Raw genomic sequence first — 27445 nt, forward strand, 5'->3', positions numbered from 1 at the left:
TTCAATCAAGTATATAAATTTAATTTTTACAAAACTCAGAAAGCCATACTGTAGTATACCATCAGCTATAGATTCTAAACAGCAAGACAAATAGGATAGGAACAAATAATTCTTCAAGTTAAGATCATGATGAATATACAGAACAAAGAGTAATAACATTTTTGGAAAAGAACAACATTTTATAACGATATTTTAAAAAATTAATTGCATCCACCAAAATTAAGTATATGCACACCAAAAAGTAAAGTTAAAAGGCATATGTAAGCATCTGTCTCCTCTCCCATCGTCTGTCTACCTCCAAACCAGTTTAGTAGTTTATTTTCTATTCATTTTTCATTTATTATTCATTTATTATTCTAAATAATATGTATACACTACTATCTTTTAGAACATTATTTTCAGACATTTCTACTGAATTCCCATTGACAGAAATTGAGAATTTTAGCTTTCTGATGCCAACTCTTTCCCTTTAACCAAAGTCCTGACATGATTATATGTCCATTTTTATGAAAAGCTGTATTCAATGGTTTCATTATTAAACAACGTAAATACTCTTCCCTACTTAGAAAACTAGTTCTCTGATCATACTTTCTTTCTTGGAAAAAAAAATCTGTTGCTTTAATTAATAATTTCCAAGTTGTGACATTTACTTAGTTTTGTTTAAGATCATGATTAAATCTGGGGCACCTAGGTGGTTCAGTCGGTTAAGCATCCCACTTCGGCTCAGGTCATGATCCAGTGGTTTGTGAGTTCGAGCCCCGGGTCGGGCTCTGTGCTGACAGCTTGGATCCTGGAGCCTGTTTTGGATTCTGTGTCTCCCTCTCTCTCTGTCCCTCCTCTACTCACACTCTGTCTCTCTCCCTCTCAATAAGTAAATAAATATTAAAAAAAAAATTAAATCATGATCAAACCTTTCCACAATTCCTGAAAAGGGCCTGCATAAAATTTTCATATGAAATTCTGTCGGATTGTTTTTTATCTCCTGGAGATGTCTCCTGGGCCCTTCTTCTCCCTACAAACTAGACTGGATGTTCTCTCACCAGAGGGACAGCTTTCTCAAACTTCCTTCCACCTCTCTCCTACTACGAATCCCAACTTTCCTAGATCCCGTGTCTTCTTCCTTGACTTATTTTCTTATTCTGATGAGTACATCTCCAGAAACTTCTTAAGAAATGGTGACTGAGACTTAAATTTTTGAAATTTTACATGTGTAAAAAGGCCTCTAATTTGTTTTTATTAATAGGTGGGCTAACTATAGAATTCTGGGTTGACCAGCATTCACCCTTAGTGATCTGAGGCATGTGAACACTATCTTCCAGTTTTCAAAGTCATGATTGAGAAGTCTCATGTTATCGTATCCCCAGCCTTGGAACGTGTCTTTTATTGTTTCTGGAAGTTATATGAATCACTTCTTCACTGTTACTATTATGAAGTTTAAAATAATTGGACTGAACATGTCTTGAACTTTGTTTTTGCTGGTTTGATTTTGTTGTTTTTCACTTATCATGCCGGGCACTCAGTGTGATATTGATCTAAATTTTAATTTCTATTGGCTCAAGAAACTTTGAGTTGGCTTTCATTCCAAACAAACAGATGACTATTATCTGTAGAACTTTTCTCGAGGTTTTCTCCAGAAAGGGTCCTCTTCCCACATCCCCAAGGTAGGTAATCCAGGTAGAGGTGTGCAGAGAATCCGTGTCAGAGTATGCACACAGACTTCCAAAAGGGAGATTAAAAATACAGTCATGGAATAATGTTCTCCTGAATTTCAGGCAGTGTTTATAGAGCATAGGCAATGAAATAATGTTTTCCATTTATAGTTTCCTATAAATGTTTTTGTCTCACAAATTATTAGATCTCTGCTCATGACTTTGAGATAGACACCAAAAACCACACTCTTCTCTTATTTTCTTGTATTTTTTTTAATATTTATTTTTGAGAGAGAGACAGTGCGAGTGAGGGAGGGGTGGATAGAGAGGGAGACAGAATCCGAAGCAGGCTCCAGGCTCTAAGCTGTAAGCACAAAGCCCGATGTGGGGCTCGAACCCACGAACTGCAAGATCATGACCTGAGCCCAAGTTGGACACTTAACCGACTGAACCACACAGGCACCCCGCACTGCCTCTCTTAAATCACAGTTCATAATTTTCAGTAGCCTGCTTGCTACTGTCATTTTCCCCCAATCAACCGATCTTACTGACTTCAATGACTTAATGACATGACCTAGTTCCCAGGCTCAAAAAATCAGAATTGTTTTTAGTTTACCTTCCTTGGTCCCTTACTCTTTTTTCCTGTATTTAAATAATTGGTACCTCTAAGTCTATTTCACTTCCTCACACCAACATCAAGCTAAATTTAAGTCTTATAAATTTGATCATATAAATTTTCTATTCTTCCCCATCAAATATTTATTCCTATTGTAACCCAGGCCAAGATGCATATTATTCCTTCTCTAAATTACTATACCTGATTCATAAATAACTTTGTTCTATTCCCTTCTCCTTCACCTATGTCTTCCACATGATGCTATCTATTCTTTTTTTTTTTCCCGTAAATCACAATTAAGTTAGGTCAATTTCATGATCAAAATCTTCCAATGCCAACATACACTTCATTCAATAAAGTATAAATGTTTTCCATTGTTCAAAGTTCCATTTCATACCTAACCTTCTTCAACATTCTTGAATGGCGTTCATTAAAAAAATCCTAATCCTATTGAATTAATATTTTTGCAATTATTTTGTCCCTTAAAAAAACTAGAAGCTCTTGCAGATAAGAATAATGTCTAAATCAATGCTGTAATCCATCACTATTTCTTGCACATAAGAAGTCTAACAAATACTTAACTAATGGTTTTCAAACTAGTGATTCTTATGTATGTTGGTTTACCTGCCTCCCATCTAAATCAGAATTTATTAGAACCATATGAATAATTTAGAGAGGTTAATGTGCCATTAAGAGACCCAACTGTAGCTCTAATGGTTTGCAGTCATTAAAGGTTCTGGTTGTTATCTCCAAATGCTTGGAAGAGCAGATGGGGAAAAGAGGAAGAGGTCTGAATAAGAACACTCTAGAACAGCACTTCTCGGGATTTAACAAGCTTTCAAATCAGCTGGGATTCTTGTTTCTCATTTAGAAAGGGGTCAGGGAAATGAGACTGTACATTTCTAACAAACTCCCAGATTATTCTGGTGCTACAGATCATTGAACCAAAGTTGCAGTAAGAAAGGCTAAAGTACAACATGGCCCCACTGCACTGAAGAGAAGAGCTGAACTCTTCCTTCTTCTCCACACTAGAGTTTCCCTCAAACATTTAAAACATGGCGCATGCTAATTTATGCAAGATGGCCAGATTATTTTTTTTCCATTACAATTGTACATTGGTCAAATGTGCATATCCCTTACTTATTCTAACAATCTAATTAACTTAAATTATAACTAACTTAGTTGCTATAAGTGATAAATGACCTGCTTAATTTAAACCAATGATATGTGAACTTTCCCCCCCTCAGTTCTCTCATACAAGGAAGGGAAGTGCGTTCATTTAACATGCATTAACCTGGAAGGAGATGCGAAGATGACAAATTATAATTTATTATTGACTTTTAGGTAAATGTCCTGTTACCTGCAGCAGCAGAAATTCTACCAGAAATGCCTAAATATAACTGTATTTGTAAAGACTTTCAATTTTTACTTCAATTAATTCAATTACGTACTGTTTGGACTCCCTTTGAAGCCTGTCACGATATTCAATTTGTGCTTTGTGACATTCAAGGAACTTTCCCTATTTTATCCAATTTGATCTTTGAGGAGAACTAAAGGATTATCACTAATTTCTAGATGAGAAAACCTAGACTCAGAAAGAGCAAATCCTCATCCTAATGGTGGCTGAACTGTACATGCCATAGAAAGAGCTAAAATCGAGGTCTTCTGACCTGAAGCCCTGTTGTATATTACAGCTATATTTTATATTTGAAGAGTTAGCACTATTTAGAAAAACAAGATTCTTTTACAAAACAATTTTAGTTACATTTTTACACAATATACCTATTGCTGAAATATTTACCTTATTTTCCAGACTGTGCCTGGCTCACTGTGGCTTTAGTCAAATAAACTTCTTTATGAGTGTCATTCTTTACAAGTAAAAAGTACTTAGTTCTGATACACACCTCTTTTGAATTAATAGGATTAAATCAGCCAATTTAAAGGACTTTTACAAAAATGCAAAATATATATTACTAGTTTTAAGAAGCACAGAGGCATTTGTCAATTTTTCTGTGAAAAAAAGACCCAATGGCATTCAGTTTTAAAATGTCCTTAAATTGGGTGCCCGGGTAGCTCAGTGAGTGAAGAGGCTGACTCTTAATTTTGGCTCAGGTCATGATCTCATGGCTTGTGAGTTTGAGCCCCGCGTCAGGCTCTGTGCTGACACGCAGCCTGCTTGGGATTCTCTCTCTCTGCCCTCTCCCTGCTCGCTCTCTCTCTCTCTCTCTCTCTCTCTCTCGCTCTCTCTCTCTCAAATAAATAAATAAATAAACAAAAGTTTTTAAAAAAATAAATAAAATGTTTTTAAATTTATATTTTTACACATGTATTGAAAGAATCTCATTGTAAAAATTCCCTTAATAAGACCTAAGGAAGTTGAGCCACATTGTAGGTAAGAAAAGTCCTAAAACAAGCAGTTGTATATACAAAATTTTATCTCAATAATTTATACAATAGTAATCCCACTACATACAAGATCTGTCCAAAAAGAACTTTTTTAATGGGGTGCCTGGGTGGCTCAGTTAGGTTAAGCCTCCGACTTCGGCTCGGGTCATGATCTTATAGTTAGTGAGTTCGAGCCCTGTGTTGGGCTCTGTGCTGGCAGCATAGAGCCTGGAGCGTGCTTCGGATTTTGTGTCTCCCTCTCTCTCTGCCCCTCCCCTTGTCATGCTCTGTCTCTATCTCTCAAAAATGAATAAACTTAAAAAAAATTTAAAAACAAAGAACTTTTTTAACTAAAAAAGACTTTACAGGGTTTAATCCCAGAAAAAAAATTGCCTTTACTTAAGTAATGATACTCTTAAACTTCCTTCCATGTTTATATGCATAACCAAAGACACAACCAAAGTATCCCTTGATCTAGCCCTCTTTTACCCTGCCAGGAGGACATTGCTGACCTTTGTAGATCTCAGCGAGTTTTATATCCCTTCTTAATTCCAAGAACACTTTTTGCATGATACTTCTGTGGTAACATTAAAATATGTATTATTTTACATTACTGTGTAACTTCTATCACTTTGTGAACCTCCACAGATCAATAATATTTAGAACAGTGCTCAAATACAGTGTTAAATAGATTTTAATTATTATTAATTAATAGGCTTGGATGCAGGCAAGTTGTAGTATAAATACTATTGAATTGAAAAGCAGGAGACTTGGATGTTTGTTGTTGTTGTTGTTATTGTTGTTGCTGTTGTTTTAATTATCTCTTACGTGATTCTGAGGTTATCTCTTCTTTCTGAGTTTTCTTTCCAAATGTTTATGCCTCAATTTTCTAAACGTTGATAGTACTTACAACCTGTATCACTATATCAAACAGTAAACACATTCCTCCTTGAACATAGTTTTAGAACTGCTTGACCTATCTTTCCATCTAGACAATAGCTGACACTGACAATTATGCAGATAATAGTTTATTATGCAAAATGGGCCACTTTCATTAACATGTTTTTAAGGTATTTTTTTAATTTGTTTTTTTATTTTTTTAATTTATATCCAAATTAGTCTATAGCGCAATGATTTCAGGAGTAGATTCCTTAATGCCCCTTACCCATTTAGCCCATCCCCCCCCCACAACCCCTCCAGTAACCCTCTGTATGTTCTCCATATTTAAGAGTCTCATATGTTTTGTCCCCTTTCCTGTTTTTATATTATTTTTGCTTCCCTTCCCTTATGTTCATCTGTTCTGTCTCTTAAAGTCCTCATATGGTGAAGTCATAGGATATTTGTCTCTCTCTGACTAATTTCACTTAGCATAATATCCTCCAGTTCCATCATTAACATATGTTTTAAATGTAGCCTATTTTAGAGAATAGAATGGAATTTCATCAATATTTTCTTCAATAAGGTATGCCTTGTCTCGCATCTCTCCTGAATCATCACTTATTTCTCTACTAGATTATTTCACAATTGGCATATAAATACGGTGTTATTTAGTTCATGAAAAAAAAGAAACTCTTGATTTTATTTTCTTTCCAGCTACTACTGTCCATGTCTCCATTATAGAAAAAATCCTTGGAAGAATTATCTATAATTCTCTCTAGTCCCTGAGCCCATGTTCTCAGGAATCCATCCTAATTGTGCCATGGCTCCCACACTCAAAGACACTACTTTTATCAAGGTCAACAATGAACTTCTGTTGTTGAATTTAATGTGAATTTTTGCTTGTCATCTTTGAAGAAACATTAGCTGAACATGATATTGCTGATAACACGTCTTCCTTTACTTTCTTCATTGACTTCCTGTATACTACAAACTACTGATTTTTCTCCTACATGGTTTCTCTGGGCACTTCTTTTCAGTTCACTTTGAAGCTCATTTCCCCTTTCTTTACTTTCTTGACTGAAGAGAATCCCAGAACTCAATCCTCCAAATTCTTCTACATCCCTTTGTTATCTCATAGAGTTTCACGGATTTAAAAATTTCTATATGCTAACTGCCAAATTCATATCTCCAATGATATCTCCCATAAACTCCAGAAATTATGTACTCAAATGCCTTCCTGGCATCTCATTTAGACATCATAATAGTCTTGTCTTCTCCAACAAATATGTCCACTCGATTTCCCCCCAAAACCTACTTCTTTCACAATCTTCACCATCTCAACTAATGGTATCTCCATCCTTAAATTTAAAAAAAAAAAAAAAAAAAGATGGAGTCAGATTTGACTCCTCTATCTTCATGTCTGATCCATCAAAAAATCCCGTTGACTCTACCTACATATCATCCTCTTCTCCTACCTCACTGCAACCAGTCTGGCCCACAGACCATCATTTCTTACCAGCATTATTACAATATGTCTACTTCCCTGACCTCCCCCTTTCAGTGTATTTACAATACAGAAACCACAATGATCCTATAATAGTAAGAGTCAGATTATGTCACCTCTGTGCCAAAATTCTCCAGTGAATTCCCAACACACAGACTAAAAGCCAATGTTTTGACAATGACAACAGTGGAAGAATCTAATCTTTTTCCTTCTACCAACTCTCTGATTAAATTAATCTTCTTTCCTCTATCTCAGTGTTTTTCAGCCATGTTGTCTTCCTTAGGATTCTTAAACATGGCAGACACATTTTTGCCTCATGACATTTGCACTGGCTGTTTCTTTTGCCAAAAGATATTTCTTTCCCAAGTATCTGCATGATTTGCGACAGTAATTTCTTTAAGTATTTGTGAAAAACATCACTTTCTCAGTGAGCTCTTCCCTTACCACATACTTGACTACTACACTCCCACCATTCTCTAGCTAACTTTCCTGATTCATTTCTCCCCATAGCACTTATCATCTTCTATTTTGCTAGGCAATGTACTTATATATGGCCTGCCTTTCCTATCAGAATATAAACTACATGATGACAAGGATTTTGGCCTCTTCCATTTGCTGACATATCCCCTTGTTGCCAGAACAAGGCCAGAAACATAATGGGCATTCAGAAACTATTGTTATTAACTGTTGACAGTTAAACATCACACACACACAGTAAGATTATCCCTAAATTCTTGAAACTACAGAAGCCCAGATGAACAGCCTCTGTTTAGAGAAAATACATTTGGGAAAACAAGTGCGTTCATTCAAACATGACACATCTACCAAAATTAAACCATCAGTGACTTGCTTCATACAAAAAACATATATTACATGTAAATTCTTATTATAAGATTGATAAGGCTTCTTCACTAAGTACTTAAGGGGAGGTATTCAGAGCAAGCCGGCTTCTTTTCCCATTAATTTGACAACAAAAATGTCCACTCTAGATTGCATTTTGTGGTTGGAACTCCTTAGTGATTTTAATGATTCACTTTAACCCATTCTGAAAGTTACCAACCATCAAAGACACCACTCTTATCAAGGTCAACAATGATCTTTTTAACTGGAAGGGCTTATTAACTACTAGAAGACCACAACAGTAAAAATACTGGAAAGCACCTTTAATAAATTCACAATCTCTGGGTGGTACTTAACTGAAGGAAACTAACTCCAGTAGAAAATGCTTTGGGAGTAAGTGGAAGTAATCTTAATATGTGTTGTAAACAAGAGGGAGCTACATAATATTTTTCACAGTTGTTCCCATAGGGAAACCTTTGGTCTGTAGACAATCATTCACATTTAGCAAGATAATAATGTTTCACAAAAAGCATAATTGGCGGTATTATGCTTACTATGCGACACACTGACTTAGGGGGTATTCAAATGGAACTGATAGCTGAATTCCCCTTATGCCAGGTTCAAAGGATGTAGTAAGAAAAAAGATGATACATGTGAAACATATGCATATCGTGCATACACGTATATGTAATAGATATAAGCCATTCACATATAAGTTAGTACTAAAATCTAAAATTAGGAAAGGAAAAGAAAAGCTAGAGAGACTATACAAAAAAGAAAAAAAAAAGATGAAAAAACACTACAATTCATAATAAGAAATGAGTCTTTGTATATTCAATTAACTTTCATTTTTCTCTTCCTATTCCAAAGCTTTTGTCCAGTTCTTCTTTATTTTACCTACCTCATTTTCTGGTTCTCCAAACAAACAATATTGCAGATGCTAATGATTCCTAGGCAAAAATATCCTGAACCCATGAGTTCCTTCACAACGATTGTGAAATATGGAATGTTTATACTATTTATTACAGGATTGAAATCGGTCATCTCTCACAAGTTATTTTTTACTACATCTGCAGTATAAACTGTACACGCCATTGAGAGAAGTCCAACCTATAGGGCAAAATGTATATCATAACCTTATAACATGAATTCCAGATACATACAACATCCTGATCTCCAAGTTTCCTTACCTGCTACTCAAGAAACAGATTTAGGATGCATACATGTGCAAGAATTCAAAATATGCAACTGAAGGGAAATCTCTTTACAAAACAATAGAACCAAACAAGCTCCTGTGGATTCAGAAGTTCAAAGTTAAGTCTTTATCAAAGAGCATTCTTCGGATAAAATGGTTATTATATTTTCTGTTGGCCTTTAAGAAATCCCTCAAAATAACCTTGCAGCTGCTCAAAGTAGCTAATGCTGCTGATACTGTCTGCATCCCTGGTCAGCATCTAAGGAAGCATGAACTACGGAAAGCAAAGAAAACAAAGTGGAGTTTGTGACCAGAAAAATTAAATATTTTTGAAAACAAAATTATTTTTTCACTTCAGCTGATGTTTCCAACCTCACATTCTGGCAGTGTTTTAATGCCCAAAGCACAAACTTTTAGACGCTCCCCAAACTATCTAAGCAGTGGGTGGTATTAGCTGATCTCAATTAGTTAGAATCAAGAGAGAAGGAAAATGCCAAGAGAGAGCTATGATCATTATCTCAGAAGTAGGAATGTTGTGTACAGGCAATCTGCCTCACCATAACCCCAAATTAGCAGGAATTTTTACATCATAGCTGTTTATTCTGGAACAGCTCACTTAAAAATATCAGGATTTGAACTATTTTCCTTCTCAACTCTCAGATATGGTGGAGAAAAGGTGGACACGGAAGTGGTTCACATTCTTGGAAGTGGATGTGCACATTCATAGTGCTGAATAGATGATTTCCAAAGAGATGAGATATTCTTTTATTTTTTTATTTTTTAGTGTTTATTTTTGAGGGCAGGGGGAGAAACAGAGTGTGAGCAGAGGAGATGCAAGGAGAGGGAGACACAGAATCGAAAGCAGGCCCCAGGCTCTGAGCTGTCAGCACAGAGCCTGACGCGGGGCTCAAGCTCATGGACCGCGAGATCATGACCTGAGTCAAAATCGGATGCTTAACCGCCTGAGCCACCCAGGCGCCCCAACCTATTCTTTAAAGTGTGAAGGAGTGCTCTGTTAGGGTTGTGAATAATTCTCCTAGTAAAGATGACCACTCAATTATTAGCATACAATCTGGAAACAAAAGGCTAATAGTAGCTATGGGGAGCTAGCAGAGGTGTGTGTGTGTGTGTGTGTGTGTGTGTGTGTGTGTGTGTGTATCTTTGGAGGGTGGGTTGGGAGGAGGTTTCCATAATTCTCACCCTGCATTCAATCTTTGTTGCTGCTTACCGGGCTGCGACATGTCCATTATCCAAATGTAAACAAAAATCTAAAAAACATAACACTTGGAAAGTATACTTAATAGAAGAACCATCAAAAGAGTAATTCTTACTGCATTTAATCCAACACTTACACCAGTTCTGCTTTTATATAAATAAGCACTAGGCACTGAGAGGAGTGACAGTCTATACAGAGATAAGTAAACAAGACTTTGAACTCACAGGATTGATTCCAAGTCCAAAAACATGTGCATACAAAAACAAACAAAACAAAACAAAACCCTCAAACTAGGGATAAACTAATTAGTAGCAGCTATATGGAATTAATTAATAATATTTTTCTACTTTTAGGCGCTAATTTGCTAGTTTCAAATAATCAACTTATCACATTTGAGTTCATATTTTATAACCATTTGTATGGAACTATGATTATGAGCCCAAATGATCACGATGACGATATATACTTTTTTCCGTATATTTATCAAAAGGCATAACATCTCACAAGTGTGTAGGTCTCTTTGGGCCACGCTGTCATCTTAAATAGAGCATGTGGCCTTCTTCAACTCTGTTTAATTTTGACAACTGAAAATCATATAGCCAGTCAAACATCAGCATGGTGCTTCTGTAAATGTTAAAGCTCACTCTGATGGGTGAGTGCCTCAGGGAAGAACCACTAATGACCAGGAACTAAGAAATAGGATCAGGCAGTTAGTGTCTATGCAGCATGAGGCTGACTCAGGAGCTGAGCCACGACCCAATCTGAAACCTTGGCAAGTTTCTCAGTTTCTCGGTACCTCAGCATACCCATATATGTAAGAAGGGGATGATAATGATCCTCACCATAACAGCCAGTGCTAAGGATGAAATGACAACACACCGCGTTTATATCAATGCTTTGCTCTCTGTTTCTTTGCAAGTCTGATTTATTTTGTGTTGTTCACACATATCAATGCAATCTTCTAGTGTTACCTGTTCAGTGGTTACTCTATCATAGGAACCAGATAGAGTTTCCTTTTCCTTTTTCCCCTCCAACCTCTTTATTTTCAAACTTTCTCTATCTTTTTTTTTAATTGTTTGGAGTTTCATATTTGTTTTCTGTTCTTTTCTTAAGATTAATTCTGAATACAGGCAAATGAACGACTCTGACTTGTGCATACGATGGGTTGTGGAAAATCCATATACTCGGGGAATCACATCCCTTATCAGGATAGAGAACTCTTCCATAATTCCAAAACGTTTCTTTCCATATCTCTTCCCAGTTAATCCTCCCCTCAACCACACAGAGGCAATTTTCTGGGTTTGTTTTTTGTTTTCTTGTGTGTTTTTTTAAACTGCTTAAAAAATTCTAGAAAAATATTAGAACTCAAAAATAATATGTTGCCCTAATTCTTTAACTCAGGAGATATAAATTCCAGACAGATACCCACATATGAAATGTGTAATGGGTATAATGCCAATTCCACTTCCACTTATATTTGACATGAAGTTAGGTTTTATTATTGATGTTTAATTTGAACTCAGTAAGTTGTTTTAAACAGCTATTAAAACTTCAGGCATAAGTTTTACCTACCAAGTTTGGTATAAAGGAGTATAAGTCCCTACATCCTTCTCATTACTTAAAGTATTAAAGAAGCAAGAAAAGAAAACAAAAGAAATACATTTTTAAGAATAAAACTTGGCATAGTCCCTATCTATCTATCTATACACATAAACATACACACATGTAAGATGACTAAATATAACTCATATAAACTTTGCTTTTATGTTAATTTAAACATTTAAAAACAATTAACAGATTTCATTTCTTAAAGAGATTTTCATTTCTGTATTTTAAGCCTTCCACGTGGTCTTTTTAAAAGAATAAACATGTATATGTTTGAGATCTTAATGGTAGGTTAGTGTATTAATTTTTTGAAGATATCTTACTGTGTTTAAAAATAAATCCCCGCTAACTAGGGACGAACTAATCCATATGAGCTATATGAAATTATGTTTTTCTATTTTTAGGGACTGATTTGTTTTAATACAAATCTGATTATAACCTACAAACCAAATCACCAAATCATGTTAATCAGTAGCTGATCATTGTAAATAATGAGCTGAAAAGGGTACACGAATAACCCAGGCACCATTTCCCTCACAAAAATGATAATCGGGCATTGTATTCTATAATATTTTTATTAACTGATGCCAATACTATAAACATTTCACTGAAGTCAGTACGCATTTCTAAAGAAAAGAAATACAGTCATCAAAAAGACAATCTGAAAAACATTTACAGACTTACCTTTGTAAGTCAGCTTGAGTCGTGGAATATTTTGCTTAGCAGTTCCAATGACAGGAAGAAACAGCATGGTCATGCTTAGCATCATCAAGGCATGAAAAAGGTGAAAATTGTGGCTTCTGGACTTTGGTCTCTCATTTTTAGTAGCATTCATGATGAAAACAATGTCCTCTTTCAAACAGTGAAAATTCAATCTAAAAAATAAGAAAATAATCATTAATAGAGCAGTTTGCTGATTTTCCTAGACTTACTAAATTATAATTTTCTGAATGTGTATAGATTTTAAAATAATAATGGCACCTTCTCCCCTGTTTTGATTTTGCAAATTGTTACAAGGGAAATGAATCAGAACTGATTGATAAAATTCAGGTCTGCCTTTACTCAGATGCAGAGGAGAATGCATACTAAAATTTCAACTATTTGTGATAATTAGCCTCCCTTCTGTAACAAAGCTTTGTTTTGTTTTTAACACAAATGCAGGAGGAACCAACTCTTTCTAACTTCATGAGTTCTTTACTCAAATAAGAATACTGGTAGAAGCCTATTCTTTCCCTATATCATCCCCAAGGAGAAAGATCCCCAAGCAAAAACAAATAAAAGCTGTCATGTTCAGGGAGTTCTTCTCTTGTTTCTGACATAAAGAGTTTTTTTAAGTTTATTTATTTATTTTGAAAGAGAGAGACCATGAGGAGGGATAGAAGGGAAGACAGAGAGAGAGAAAGAGAATCTCAAGCAGGCCCTGTGCTAACAGTGCAGACCTGGGGCTCCATCTCGGGAACCATGATATTGTGACCTGGGCCAAAATCAAGAGTTGGAGGTTTAACTGACTGAGTCAATTAGGTGCCCTGTGACATAAAGATAGTTTAAAAATCTGCCTAAAATTGGAAAAATTGGCAATGATTAGGTCAGAGCCACCGCCACTAATTTTAGGCCTGGGATAATGCAATTTAACCTGCACTCTATATACTATTCCACACATGGCAGTAATGAAAAGAAAAACAAACTGTAATATAAAAGGCTTTATAAAAGAGAGGAAGTTGTGATCAACTAGTTTGCCATAAATAAGCTTCCTTGCTTGTCTTTCTTAAGACCTGAAATAAATTAAAACACACATTTCAAACTAAGCCTGATAATAATAATGACAAATAATATTGATTGAATATTTATAGGTACCAGATACTTCCTTTAAAGTGCTTTCCATAACTGAAATAACTTAATCCTGTTAAATGAACTAAACAAGGAGGCCATGGGACTGGGGTGACTCTAATGCAGTGGCGGCCTCCTAAGCAAGCTGAGATGTAAGTCTACAAAATCAAAGTTACAAAATCGAAAGTTACAAAATCAAAGTTACAAAATCAAAACACGAGAGACAACCAATCACAAAGAACCAACTAGGCCGCAGGCTATAGCCAATTTTTTCTCTGCTTTGGCACTTTCTCTGCCCAAGTCTTTACTCTGGCTGCCAGAGGCAAAGCGCTCCTAACCTCTTCCGGTTGGGCACTACAGGGCTGGAATCAATTTTTGCTCAAATGAACTTAAAATTTTAGTATGTCTCAGTCTACCTTTTACTAATGCCACTGACAGCCTTAAAGGATACATAATTATTTACCTCATTTCACAGATGAGGAAACTGAGGTATACAGTTAAATGGGTCTCCCAAGATCACATGGTCACATAAGAAGTGAATTAAAATATTTGGCCAGGACCTTGGCTAGAGTTGGACTCTTAACCCCTAAGTCTTTGGGTGTTTTGCAAAGTGGTGGAATCAAGGGATCAACTCTTGCAGTCTTCAACTTCTCTTCTTTCTCCACAAAGTTACTGCTGTCTTTCTGAGAAACAGCCCACAGAGAGAATCTCGCTATGCCTACTTCCAGGGAAGATTCCAGATGTGGTACCTGCTTTACCTTTTGTCCAAAAAATTTCTATACTTCATTAGTAACTGCTGTAGTATAAAGTATCCTTTATAAAAAAAAAGTATACTTTAAGTAGTTTTCTAATTATTGAATATCAAAATGTTCTATGTATATGCTTTAAAGACAAGGTCTAATATGAGTGAACTTTCTTATGAAAGAACAACTCTTAAGTAAATGCCTCTGAATATCAAGGCTCTAGTTACCTTGAATCTCACAAGTTAAGATCAATCTGGGAAAGTGAAGTAAAATAAAATTTAGGGATGTATTGATTCATTGTTATACATGACAAATATTTTAAGGAAATAGACTACAAGTTTTATGTTGTTTCTTCATGAAATGTTGAACATAAATGCTTAATAAATTATACTTTTTAAGTTATTTTAATTACTTTCAAAGATACCTGTAAGAAATACCTAACTGTTCTGTCTTATGTGTAATCTGCACATATTTAATTCTTTTATTTAGAAGATTACCACATATGTGAATAACCAAGGTAATTTAGATACTCATTTAAGAGTATTGTACTAAGGGGCTCCTGGGTGGCTCAGTCGTTGAGCGTCTGACTTCAGATCAGGTCATGATCTCACTGCCTGTTGAGTTCAAGCCCCACGTCAAGCTCTCTGTGACAGCCCGGTGCCTAGAGCCTGCTTTAGATTCTGTGTCTCCCTCTCTCTGCATCTCCCCTGCTCACACTCTGTCTCCCTCTCTCTCTCAAAAATAAATATTAAAAAATTAAAGAAAAAGAATATTGTACTAAATATGCCACATATTACATATTTTATTCACAGTTACTTGGCATTTCTTGATGGTTTCACTTAATTTGAGAGAAAACAGGAATGTCCTTCGGACCAAAAAGATCTATGCCAACAGTAGCCCTTTATGAAAATTTTAGTTTTTAAAACTTTATTAATGCGTATTTTAAACACCAGTAAAGTCCTTCTTTAAATAATGTATTTAAATTTTTTTAATGTTTATTTATTTTTGAGAGAGAGAGAGAGAGAGACAGAGTGTGAGTTGAGTAGGGTAGAGAGAGAGAGGGAGACACAGAATCCGAAGCAGGCTCCAGGCTCTGAGCTGTCTGCACAAAGCCTGACGCGGGGCTCGAACCCACAAACCATGAGATCATGACCTGAGCCGAAGTTGGACACCCAACCGACTGAGCTACCCAGGTGCCCCAAAATAATGTATTTAAAATAAATTCTTCAAAAATAAAGAACTGTATTATTATTTAAAGTAAATTCTTCAAAAATAAAGAAATTACGGCCACAAAACAGTCACTTTAGCTGGTCTACAGAAAAGTTTATCACAATTAGTTTTAAATCATGTGAGTTTTAAGTTACTCAGTCTCTTAAGAAATGAATCTTGCAACCTTTCAATTTGTCACTTATCCCAGTAAAAAATAGATACACCCACTGACTTACAGGATCTCCTTAAAAACTTACTACGTTTTTGCAAATAAGAACATATGTACAAGAATATACACATAACAGTCATTAACATCATAGCTGGTCCCCAACCATTTGTTAACCATTTATAGAGGAGGAAAAAAATAAGATTATTTTCTGAAAGGAGTGATTGATTATATACAAATAATTAAAGCACCATGAAATAATTTCTAAAATTAAGATAGTTATGGGATGCTATGGAAGATAGCTCAAAGGTGTATCATACAGATTTAAACAAGACAAGGATAGTTTCATGGCAGACAGTGAAAGGAGAATGGAAAGCAAAAAGAGCTGGTTTCAGAAGACAGTGATATTTCCTTCAGGGCTCTTGAAAAACCCGAAGCATTGTAGTCTTGATTAGATTGCTATGAGGAGAAAGGAGGGACAGAGTAGCATAATCCGGAGAGGTGGAAGACAAAGGACACCAAATACGAACTTGACCTAACTGCGAAATGTGCCTCATGCCCGTTCTGGTACCTAATATATTATGACTCAAACAGTGCCATTACTCCACACTGCTTTTGAGGTTAGATTTTATGTGCTGATTCCATCCATACTCATCAGCAACTCTAATCCCATTTACCTGTTGCTTTCATTTTTCCCTAGATCTACATGTCAGCAAAATATGGGTCTCTGATCGAAGAAGATCCACAGCCTTGATCTACAAACACGTATTATTCCACCTACCCTTGCCCCTCACCAAAATGAAAGGCAAATTGAATGCAGAGTTTAAGTACATTAAATTTTTCATTAGGCTTAGTTTTTCTGAACTTCTGGACATGTAAAATACTACTTTTTTTTTCACGACATGCAACAATGCATGTAATGTGAACGTATGTTTATGTACACAGGCAAAAGAGAGGGAACTTTCCATGTGTGCATTTTATTAGCAATAATGACCTCAGTACAGGACCTTTCTTGGGAATTAACGACCAGTTGGGGTTAATGGCCCTTGGGTATGTATTGAGATATCTCCTCCTCCAACTGATCATTAATCGCTAAGACATGCCCTGTGCCTCTACCACTATAAGTTAAGAAGATTGATGTTTTGGCTTTCAATGAACAGTAGTCATACTGTTCCTTGTAACCCAACTCATTAATACTGTTAAATAAGTTAAAAATCAAAGTTCTGTTTTCCTTGCTACTATGACAGTCTGATAAGTGCACACACGTGCTGAAACATATGCTAAGGGTGAGGGACAAAATAAAACAAAAATCCTGAAACTGCTGGAACTTCTTGACTTTAAATATTTTCCTACTATAAAACAGTCACTCTCTATAATCTGCTGTTCCTGATTCACTGTTTTCCTTCCCAACAATCCTCTGAATTCAATAGTTAATCTTTTAATTGAGGTAATTTATGGGTTAAATATATAGCCAAAACCTCTCCACTAATATGATATTTTGCCATCTTCCTTCCAATGGATGTGGATGTGTGTGTGTGTGTGTGTGTGTGTGTGTGTGTGTGTGTTATGTACGACACGTGTGTGTGTCCTGCATCTGGGAGGAATTATAGAGAGAAGTAGGTGTGATTTAACCTAAAGTGGGTGGATTTAGTGAATTGCATAGGTTATACTGCATGCTACTGTCTGTAACAAGCTCGACCTGGAGCCAATTAACTGCATGTAATCTATTCCAGATGTTCCCTGGAACAAACAGCACTCTTGGGGATCTTTAGATGTGGAGCCAATAGAGAGTGTTCTGATTATGAAAGAGTTTTACACACTGTTCCGCTAAATCAGAGATCCAAATGCATAATCTAACAGTCAGGAAGGCCTTGTGCCATTTCCCAAAGGAATACAGAGTCCAGGACTTACTGGATGGGTAGTAACTCATCAAAATATTATTTGAGAAGCAAAGGATATGCAATTTTATATGTGAACTTCATTGACTTGACTTATTTATCTATACTTATTTGTTCCAAATATCATTAAGATAATGTAATTATGGTGAAAAAATATATCCTATGCACAGGACAAGAATTAAAATACACAAGTCTTAACACATAAAAACCTTGAACACTTACATTTAGGATTTTTTCCTCAGGGGTGTGTGTGTGTGTGTGTGTGTGTGCACGCGCACGTGCTCACGCGCACACATTGGGGAAAGGAGGAAAAGAATCTTTGATGCTGAATTTATAAAGAGCTGTTTGTTGCTCATACCTTTGTGGTACACGTAAGGTCGCTTGGGAATATTTTTACTCATTCAGGAGACACTAGGAATTATGACTATACCCAAATTAATAGTATTATCTGTATAAACTCACTCTGGCTTAGTTTTAGCTCATATTTTTGACTTATTGTCTGTTTAGATGGATTTTCTGTAGGGTGCACAAAACTGATAAATTATTAGTAACATAACTTCATGATACATATACGGACAAGAAACCAAACGGAAGTTACAGAAGAAACTTGAGAATCAAAGAAACAACACAGGCAAGCAAAGAGAAGAATTCTGTTTGCAGAGGGCTATCTTATGTTCCGTGGATCAAGTGGAACAAAGCAGATGGTGATAACAAGGCAGAATGCAACAGGATGTAGGAAGATCCACCAGAATGGAGCTTGGAATGGGTTCATGTACATGTATTTTATGTCATCCTTTCTACATTTTTCTTTGTATTTTCTAATATATCTAATATCCTGCTGCTCAGCGCAGGCAGGGGTATGCAGTCACTTCTCAAGTGTGCAGAACTATCTCCAGTGAGGAGAATTTATAGGGCAACAATTTTTGGTTGAAAAATTTTAACTCTCCATTAATGGACTTCATTGTTTTAAGATGTCATGAATTCCTCAACAATTAATATAATCCCATGGAGTCTGAAAGACCATTTGATTTTTCAGAGATCATGAAGAGCAGATTGAACATTTAGTTAAGTGTTAATTTACTTCCTAACATCCTTATGATAATAGCCAGTGATATTTCACTATATGCCTAAGTATGAATATCATCAGTAATCAGCCGTGAAGTTCAGCTGAATTCTTTGCCAGTAAAGATACATTACATCAGTGACTTTTATTTTGCATTGGTTTAACCACAATGTTTACATTGCTAAAATACGCTGAAAATATACTGTATAAAAACCTGCTCAACAAAGCACCATTGTTAAATGTTACTTGGGTTTCCATGCCTTATAGCCTTGTATGTATGGCCAGGTCAAATTATTCAGGATATCACCCCTAATGAATGCAGTTCAATAGAAAATAATAGTAAGACTTCAGAAGGCACACGTGTAACCTGTTAGAATATAGTGGGTTGCACTTTTTCCTGAACACAACAGAAACAACAAAACAATGCTCTTAAGAGGTCCTAAAGAAATCAAGTGTTCCCAAGGTACAAACTGCTCAAATAATTAACACATTTGCAAAAAAAATTCATAATAATGAAACACTACTGTACATGACTTTATGCTAATCATTTTCATTATCCTAAATCTTACACCATTTTGCTACTCAAAGCAGCACACTGTTAGTTATCATTTCACAGGGTCAGAGAAAGCACCAGCAGCATAATCTTAAATTTGATTAACCCGCAATTCAAAGACTTACGATTTTCACTTTCCAACTCTTACAATCTGGAGAGTATTTTAATCGATGCACCTTCTCGCAACCAAGATCAACTTATTTCTCACCTTTTTGAATTCTGATATGCGTTTTGAGGATTATAAAATATTTATATATATTCTACAGAAATATTTATAGAAATTACAGATTACTTGGGCAAATTTCAATGTCTGTCATTTGTACTCAAAATAAAAATGTATAATTAAGCTGATTGTTTTTTAATAACCCCCACCTCAAATATTCTGATATGTGCCTTCCATGTTTCAAAAAAAGTTGTTTTTTTTATAAATAGACTGTTAAATAAAGAAGAGTAGGAATTACTGAAATTGAGATGGCAAAACAATTGTATTCTCTTGAAACAATAAAATAAGAATTAGCCATGTGTTTATTATTGAGAGGTTATTCTAATTTCTTTTATTGCTTTTACCTTTAAGGAATGTCATTATTATCAAAACTGAGTGCTACTTTGGTAAACATCTAAAAATTTTAACTTCCTTTCTTGAAATATACATCTAGGTATTAATGTGGACATTGAGCTATACAGCCAATAAAGATTTTTCCCAAACTGTATAATGTTTACCTAATATTTATGCTAATGTGGGCAGCAAATGGATTGGGGTCTTAAACTGACTCTTTAATGATAAAATGTACAAAACATTCTGTATACAAACTAATTTAGTGTCCCGATCTCTCTAAATAACCGTGCACGAAGAAACTTGTTTTTCAAAGCAACGTATGTATTTTATTGTATTAAAAACTATTACGGTGCTTGCTTCAGCAGCACTTATACTAAGGCTGAAGCACTGCAAGGAGGAATAAAGAGAAGAGCGTGGTACCAGCATAAGAATGATGGACAAATGCGCAGTTAAGAATTTTTTATTTCCTGACCTGTACGGTGCTCCTGTTCTTTACAATTTCCGTATGCATAAGTTCTGATAAAAAATATTTATTGAAATAATTACTTATGTTAAAGGAAGAAAATGTAAAGAGATTTTTTTTATTATTCAATGCATACTTTCCAAGACTATGAAACAGGAAATTCACCATATCCCTAAAAACAATACATAGAGGTTATTAGTTGCCGACTGATAAAATTTGTATCAACCTTATACAAAACCATTTATGTACAACAAATAGTATTTAAGTGATTTCCTGCAGTAAGTTTAAGTTAAAACATGGATTCACACAACAGTTAATCAGAATCTCAAGGATGTAACTACTGGAAACTAGTAAATATTTCCAAATGAATTAAATAATGTTTAAAGACATATAATATTGAATAAATATAAGGATTCTCTGTAAAACTCCTAACACTTAAAAAAACAGACCAAGAAATCCAATCAAATCTACCATTAATTCCAATATTTAACAGCAAACTTTTTAAGTAGGAAAAAAAAAGCATATACCAGGAAAAATGTGACCTTGAACTTCATATTCACATTAATTCTCCAGGAATGCATGTACTTTTAAGATCAAGACATGTAAAATAAGTTAAATGACTCCTTTATAGCCTTTTTTTTAAGGAAAAAGATGTACTAAACACATTAACCCTATTTGTTTCATCACTATTTAATGAAACACCTTAGGGAAATAAACATTTCTAGCACCATGAGGCATTCATTCCATCTGCATAAGGAGGAGAGTTTAAATAATTCACTTCATAAACAGCACTACCTAAGAATAAAAATAGGCAGTGTGTGAAAGGAAACTTGGTGTCATATGCAGAATTTAGTAACCTAGCTTCATATTAGATTTACATTTCATCATATTTGAAATTTCATGAGGCAACTGGGCTAAGTGGGTGATGGGAACTAAGGAGGGCACTTGTGATGAGCACTTGGTGTTACAAGTAAGGAATCACTGAATTCTATTCTTGAAACCAATATTATATTATATATTAACCAATTAGAATTTAAATAAAAACTTGAAACAAAAAATAAATTACAATTTTAATATAATTAATGTTATTTTACTTATTTTTTGCATATTGAATTCACCACCACTGATGACTATGCAAACTATGAGGCAGTCTTTTCAACAAATAAAAAATAAATACATAAATAAAAATAAAAAAACAAACAAAAACAAAAAAACAAAAAAACAAAACAAAACAAACAAAACAAAACAAAAACAAAAAAAAACAAAAAAAAACAAATAAAAAAAACCTGTCAAGCACTTTTGGTAATAGTTCTTTAATGATTATTGTTTATATTGTTTAATGATGATATGTTCATGGATTTCATCTTGCTTTAAAATGCTTCATATGCGATTGTTCTGATCCATATAAATATATAGATATAGATATAGATATAGATATAGATATAGATATAGATATAGATGATATAGATATTTTCGCTCAACAGTTTCACTCTTGGCAGATGAGGAAACTGAGGCAAAAAGACAGTACATCACTGGCCAAGGCCCTTCAGCAAAAATCAGATGCAGGGTCAAGTTACTATACACATAGAGCTCCTTCAACAATGCCAGCAAGGTGGGTGGGGCGTGGGAAGGAGAGCCTGCCCTGGGGTCCACATTGTCTAGGCAATACGTATCTGGAGATGGAGAAGTGCCCTTAACCTAGTGGCCATTCTTGTTGGCATGTACCCCAGGCTCTGTTTGGCAATATCTAATAGAATATTTCTGATGAAGGCAACGCTCTGTATCTTGTTGTCCATTATGGTGCTCTGTCTCTGTCTCTCTCTCTCAAAAATAAATAAAACATTAAAAATAAATAATAATAAATAAATAAAATGGCTATAAAGACCTTTCATGAACTTAATTGTTTCTCATATTCTTTAAGCAATTTATTCTGCCTAATTATGATGCCACTTAAGAAGTTTAGATCCTTTATACTTGGTAAGTTATGACATTCTTTGACATATAGAATTATTTTAAGTAGTTAATTTAAATTATTTTCTGCATCAAAAAAAACCCACAATTAAACGCAGCTGTATTTTATCCAAATATTTTTACAAGTATTTTTTCTTACATTAAAATTGTTACTTTATTAGAAAGTGAGTTTTGAAATTCATACCAGCTTATAAAACATGCTGAATCCAACTTCATTATTAACACTCTATGATTATATACAATAACATAGCAAAATTTTGTCTGATATGTAACAGGAGTTCAAAAATAATTTTTGGTTTACAATAATCCAGAAAACAGGAAAGCAATATCTCCTAACTGAAAGCACAACAAAATTAGTTATTATGTTAATATTCAATTAGGTCTAGGTAAATTAAAAAGACAAAACTTTGAGTTACATTTTAAATCATTCCAGATCTGTAATCATGCCAAGCATTATTTATAACACTTTTCAAAATTGCTGTATTTATAGCATACCAAAGATTTGAAGCTGTTTCTCCCATAGATTCAGAGTTACTGAACCTCTTAGAACATTTTAATATATCTGCTAACTCTAAGATGGAATATTAAAAGCACATATTGGGGCACCTGGGTGGCTCAGCTGGTTAAGCGTCGGACTGAGTTTGAGCCCCACGTCAGGTTCTGGGCTGACACCTCAGAACCCGGACCCTGCTTTCAGATTCTGTGTCTCCCTCTCCCTCAGCACCCCCACCTCACTCGTGCTCTGTCTCTCTCTGTCTCTGTCTCTCTCCCTCTCTCTTAAAAATAAACATGAAAAAAAGCACATATTAAAAAGTCTTCCATATTCAATAATTGTCCCCATATATATTTGTATAAGTATTCAATATTTCTATACCATGAGCTTTACTGTCCTCAAAATGCATATATCTACTCATGTTAATTAGAAACTAATAAAGCTAAAGAGAAATGATGCTCTATTATATAATACCAAATACCATTACTGCAAAATGAATAATATTGTTTTATAATTAATACAAATTTTAACTTTCTTTATATCTTCATATTAAGATATTACCCTTTTTTTCTTTTCTTTTTTTTATTACTTTTTATTTGTTTATTTAGACACAGAGACAGTGCAAATTCAGAGAGGGCGACAGAGAATCCCAAGCAGTCTCCGTACTATCAGCATGGAGCCCGATGTGGGTCTGCAACTCACAAAACTGTGAGATCATAATATGAGCCGAAACCAAGAGTGGGATGCTTAACTGACTAAATCACCCAGGTGTCCCAAAGATATTATATTTTTAAGTTATGACTCTGTAATTTCTTCAGAAACAATGTTACATATACTAGATATGCAGTATAGAAACACAGTGTGAACTTTGTTAAAGAGCCCTGGGTAAAGCTAAATTAATCTCTTGTTACCTGTATTCTCTTAATACATAGAAGACAGTAGTTCCTGGACTCACACACATTTGTATTTAAAAAGTAACATACAATTATCCGGTACATGAGCAGTAGGTCTGAGAAAAGAATGAACAGAGAGCTGCCATATTGAGACTGATAAATTTCAACTTCTTTATCAGGCGGCCCCAAATTTCTAAACACCCTCTGGTCTTTCTTGTGTAAACATATTTTGTGGGGTTTTTTTTTTTGCCTAATTACATTTTTGAAGGCTGTTCTATATATTTGGCTCTCCAGTTTTCCCTTCCAACCTCAGCATCATCCCATCTAGTTTCCTATTTACTAATACCACTGTCTCTTTTCTGTCCTTTTTTTAAAATTTACATGTAACATTGTAGAAACTTAAAACCAGTTTCTGAGCCGTGTTTAATTTCAACTTTACACCCTCAGCTGTATCTGAAGAACTGATTTAAATGGCCATCCCAAACCTTTCTGCCTCATTTAGGGTAAGCAAGAAATTCCTCAGTTTAAGCCTACAGCTGTAGATGGACATTTCTCCACTTTCATTTTTTACATATTTCTCTCCTAGAGAGAACGTCATACCTACATGACCACTGAAGTTTCACTAAAAAATGACACTAGCACTGTAATGTGGATACTTAAATGCACAATTCACTTTAGGTAATCTCTCAAAATGCTTAGTAATTAAACTCATTTATTTTTATCATGTGTTACAGCAAATGAGAGGAAATTCTTGAGTATACCAGAGGTGACACAGAGAAAGAAATCAGGTGTTGGTGTGCAATGGTTTAGGTTGTAATCCCTGCTTTGCTATTTATCATCTTTATGCCCAAAGAGAATTCACTCAATTTCTCTAAATCCAGTTTCCTCATCTATATAACTGGATTATCAGTACCTGTCAAATATGACTGTTGCAAAAATAAAATGAGATAATGTAAGAAAAGCACTAGTACCTTGTCAGGCATATAGCTAGCTCTCAAAAAAATGTTAGCATAAAGCTCTTCCATTTTTTTCTTAAATTAAAAAAAAAAATTAATGTTTATTTATTTTGCGAGAGAGACATAGAGTGAACAGGGAGGGTCAGAGAGAGAGGGAGACACAGAATCCGAAGCAAGCTCCAGGCTCCGAGCTGTTAGCACAGAGCTTGACATGGGGCTGGAACTCACAAACCGCGAGATCATGACCTGAGCAGAAGCTGGACGCTCAACCAACCTGGCCATCCAGTATCCCCAAGCTTCCAATTTGTAGGGTCATATGCACTGCCAAAACAAAATCCTATCTGAAAGAACACACTTACTTGCTTTATTGGATATGGAAATTGTTAGAAAATAAAAATAAAGCAAAGTAAAAAAGAAATATTTTTATTTGAGAACATTCAAGTTGGAGTTACCAAATATGTTTGCAGAAAAAGTCTATAGAGGAAGTCTTAGAAGTGAGATTAATATTTACAAACAGTTTTGACAGTAAGCCAATCTAAAGTTATCTCTAAAAGCTTATTTGGATATTGTAAGAGCCAAAAGAGTTTATATACAGAAAGAACATAGCCTTAATTATAACTGCTGCACTTTTTCAGAGTATTCAAAACACTGAAATGTTATAGTACAGTAAAATCACAGTTTAAAAACCTTTTCAAACAATATTTAGGTCATTCTCTACATCTCTCACAAGATTTGTATTTGTACCTTCCAGAGCAAGTGTAATTTCCATCTATGGACACTTGTACTTTTCTAAGTCACATGAAGGCAAAGACATCAATCACATTCACCCCTGTATCCCCAAAGCCTAGCACAGTGCCTCACAGAGAGTAGGAGATACGTACGTATTTGTTAAACAATTGAAAGAAGCAGTCAATCTCCTCTTTCCTTTATCAATCCACTTCTAAGACATATGGTGATAAGCAGCTAAAATCTCTATACATCATCCCTGTGTGTGATATCATGAAAACTCAAAGAACTTGGGTAGTGTCAGGAATCCCAGAATCATATGGGAACTTTTGGACTAAACTAGAATGACCCATGGCTGCTACAGAGATTCATATCCAAAAAAAAAAAAAAAAAAAAAAAAAGGGAGGAATGACTGAGTGAGTCAGAAACATTTTCGGATTCTTGGTTTCTGGATATGTTTTTTTTTGAGAGTTTTCAGAATCACATTTTTTCTCTAACCTTCCCTGAAAATGTTACAGAAAACCCTTTTATGCTGAGAAAGGCCATGGAATGTGAAGAGTTTGAAGTTTTGAGTCAGGTAAACTTAGGTATGAATTCCAGTTTTACCACTTTCTGGTCAAGATTTTCTTTGAAATGTAGGAAATGATGTCACCTTGTTATGTTATTCAATTTGAAATAATATATATTAAAATCTCTATCCACACACTATGTGTAAATATTAACCATGAGAATTATTCTTTATAACAGATTAAGATAGTCCCAGTCCCTCACTTGAGTCTGGTCTGTCAATGAACCCTGTTGGTACCTATGAATTGGAGGTAAGCAAATGCTTGTTAACCATTTGGAAAATTCTAACTTTCATCTCCCTCCCCCATCCATGGTCTCAGTGGAGAAACTTTTATAATAAGAAAATAATATTTTATCTTTAAAAATTTTTTTAAGTTTATTTATTTTGAGAGAGTGAGCAAGTGCATAAGCAAGGTAGGAGCAAAGAGAGAATCCCAAGTAGATTCCGCACTGTGAGTGTGGAGTCCAATGCAGATCTTGAGCTCACAAACCGTGAGATCACAACCTAAGCCAAAATCAAGAAATGGACACAACAAACTGAGCCACCCAGGTGCCCCAAGAAAATGATATTTTAATGTGATTCTTTCTTTACTATCACCTTTATACTTCTTATGTCTATCTTTCTGTCCATTATTGAGCTTTATCCAGAAGACAAATCATAAAATTGAACATAGGTAGAAATTAAGCACATATTAAGAATGATCTATTAAGCATTCATCCTGTCTTGACAATTTCCGCATTCCTAGAACATTCACAGCATAACCTTTTCCAACTAAATGTACATCCAGATTAAAAGAAGATGGGAGAGAAGTGTCTAAGTGGTAAAATATGCAAGCCACTTAGAAAAAAAAGGAGAGAGGTAAAGATTACTGCTGTCTTAGGCAAGAAAGAATGTGAAGTTCAATTACAATATCACATGCATGTGTCTTTTGGAATGTCAAAGAATAGCAAAGAATTCTTGATTCTAAAACAAAGAGAAAAGATACCTTCGTATACTTGGCATTTCAAAAAATCAATTTTTCAGACATCTCTTCAATAAAACTATTATATTACATCAATAAAATTAAGAGTTCTTTTTCTAAGTTACCTTGTGTACAATTTTACTTATTCACTCAGAAAGGGTTGGCTGACAGGGACTATTAAACATCAGTATTAAGTAGTCATATAAGTTTGATTTTTCAAATATTATATTTGATTCATTTAAAATAAGCATATATATCACCTACGTAATGCAAATTTGTAAATTCATATACTTCAGGAAATATTATTACCATCTATAAATGGTATTTCAAGACTAAGTCTATAGAAATTACATTTTGAATTTGTCTATAATATCCTTTTACTTCAAATACTATTTTAAGGGTAAAGTCATTACCATCAGAAGGTAAATTATGCCTTAATGCTGCTAAAAATAAATTTAAATCAACGAGAAGACATTTTCAGTATTTTGCTATTTACAGATTTCTGTCACA

The 27445-nt window shown here is 34.7% G+C and overlaps 1 protein-coding gene across 4 annotated transcripts in view; it reads right to left on the bottom strand.

The window, feature by feature from the left end:
* Positions 1-27445, bottom strand: part of SEMA3D (semaphorin 3D) — a 200853-nt gene that overhangs the window by 117015 nt on the left and 56393 nt on the right. For 3 of the 4 annotated variants that reach the window (XM_043588732.1, XM_043588731.1, XM_043588734.1), the window contains exon 2: positions 12574-12764. In XM_043588732.1, coding sequence (XP_043444667.1) covers positions 12574-12724 — 151 coding nt within the window. In that variant the 5' untranslated portion in view covers positions 12725-12764. Of the gene's footprint in view, positions 1-12573; positions 12765-15127; positions 15167-27445 lie in introns of those variants that run through there. The other variant, XM_043588733.1, reaches the window with a different exon arrangement.

Source organism: Prionailurus bengalensis, chromosome A2 (genome assembly GCF_016509475.1).
Source record: "Prionailurus bengalensis isolate Pbe53 chromosome A2, Fcat_Pben_1.1_paternal_pri, whole genome shotgun sequence".
Taxonomy (NCBI): domain Eukaryota; kingdom Metazoa; phylum Chordata; class Mammalia; order Carnivora; family Felidae; genus Prionailurus; species Prionailurus bengalensis.